Genomic DNA, 1,063 nt, shown 5'->3' on the forward strand with positions numbered 1-1,063 from the left:
TTCCCTGCGCCGGCGGCAGCGGGGGCAGCACCTCACGGGCCGTGGGTTTAGGGAAGCAGCTCCGGAGGGATGCAAGGGGAAGCTGCCACGGCCAGGCTAATAGAAGAGAGCTGGGAGGCTCTGGGGTGGCGTTAGGCGCAGCGCAGGGACAGATCACTCCCCTTGCTCAAAGGGCTGGGCTCAAGGATCCCCAGGGCTCCCCTCCAGCTCCCTTCTCGGCGACCCTCTCCCAGGGCCTGGCTTTCAACACTCCCCGTTTCCCCAAAAGAAGGAGCCGCTGTCGGAGAAGGATGCCCGGCTGCCGGAGCCGAGGCCATCCCGCCCGCGCGGGCCGCTCACCCCTTTGTAGATATCCACTTCCAGTGTCTGGTTGTTGCTCGGGAAGAGCGAGGAGTGCGGGCTGCTGGCGTTCACGCAGACGTCGTTCTGCAGCGACACGGAGGGGCGGGAGGTTGGGTTTGGTCAGCAAGGGGGAGGCGAGGCCGAGCAGGAAAGGCTGCACGCGGGGAGCAGCGGGGGCCGGAGGTCCCGAGGTGCCGGGTGCCTCCTCGGGCTGGTTTAAATGGAAATAATCGGCACCCCTGTTCTTTTTTTTCCCCCCTTTATGCACGGGATATTCGGGCTCTGCTTGGCTCGGGGGCGCTGCTAAGGCTCGGAGCTGCCCCTCTGCTCCAACAGCCCCACGGTTCGGTCTCAGCCAAGTCCCCAGCGAAGCCCCAGCCTCCACTCACCACATCGGCGTTCGTCTTTTCAAAGAAAGCCTCGGCGAAGACGGTGACAACAAAGATGTTAATGATGAAGGAGACAAAGAGAGCGATGCAGGACTCGATGAAGAAATATTTGTTGGCTTCTCTTACTTCCCTCTTGTTTGCACGGTTCACTTGCCGGGACTGAAAGGGAGATGGTGACAGAAGAGGGGCTTGAGAAGGAGGAATTTGCTGTTTGATTACTTACAGCTGTAATTAGACAGCGGGATGCAGGTCGCCGGACGGGAAAAAAACACGCTGGAGGGAAGAAAAAGCAAAGCCCAGCATCGGCAGGGGCAACACGAGCAGGCGTGTGC

The 1,063-nt window shown here is 60.8% G+C and overlaps 1 protein-coding gene across 1 annotated transcript in view; it reads right to left on the reverse strand.

The window, feature by feature from the left end:
- The window catches only part of LOC104127753 (natural resistance-associated macrophage protein 2), a 33,481-nt gene that overhangs the window by 1,184 nt on the left and 31,234 nt on the right, over positions 1-1,063 (reverse strand). The window contains exons 11-12 of the mRNA XM_009640450.2: positions 732-890; positions 340-426 (exon numbers count right to left, since the gene is read on the reverse strand). Coding sequence (XP_009638745.2) covers positions 340-426; positions 732-890 — 246 coding nt within the window. The remainder of the gene's footprint in view (positions 1-339; positions 427-731; positions 891-1,063) is intronic.

This window comes from Egretta garzetta, unplaced genomic scaffold (genome assembly GCF_000687185.1).
Source record: "Egretta garzetta isolate BGI_Z169 unplaced genomic scaffold, ASM68718v1 scaffold626, whole genome shotgun sequence".
NCBI classification, from domain to species: domain Eukaryota; kingdom Metazoa; phylum Chordata; class Aves; order Pelecaniformes; family Ardeidae; genus Egretta; species Egretta garzetta.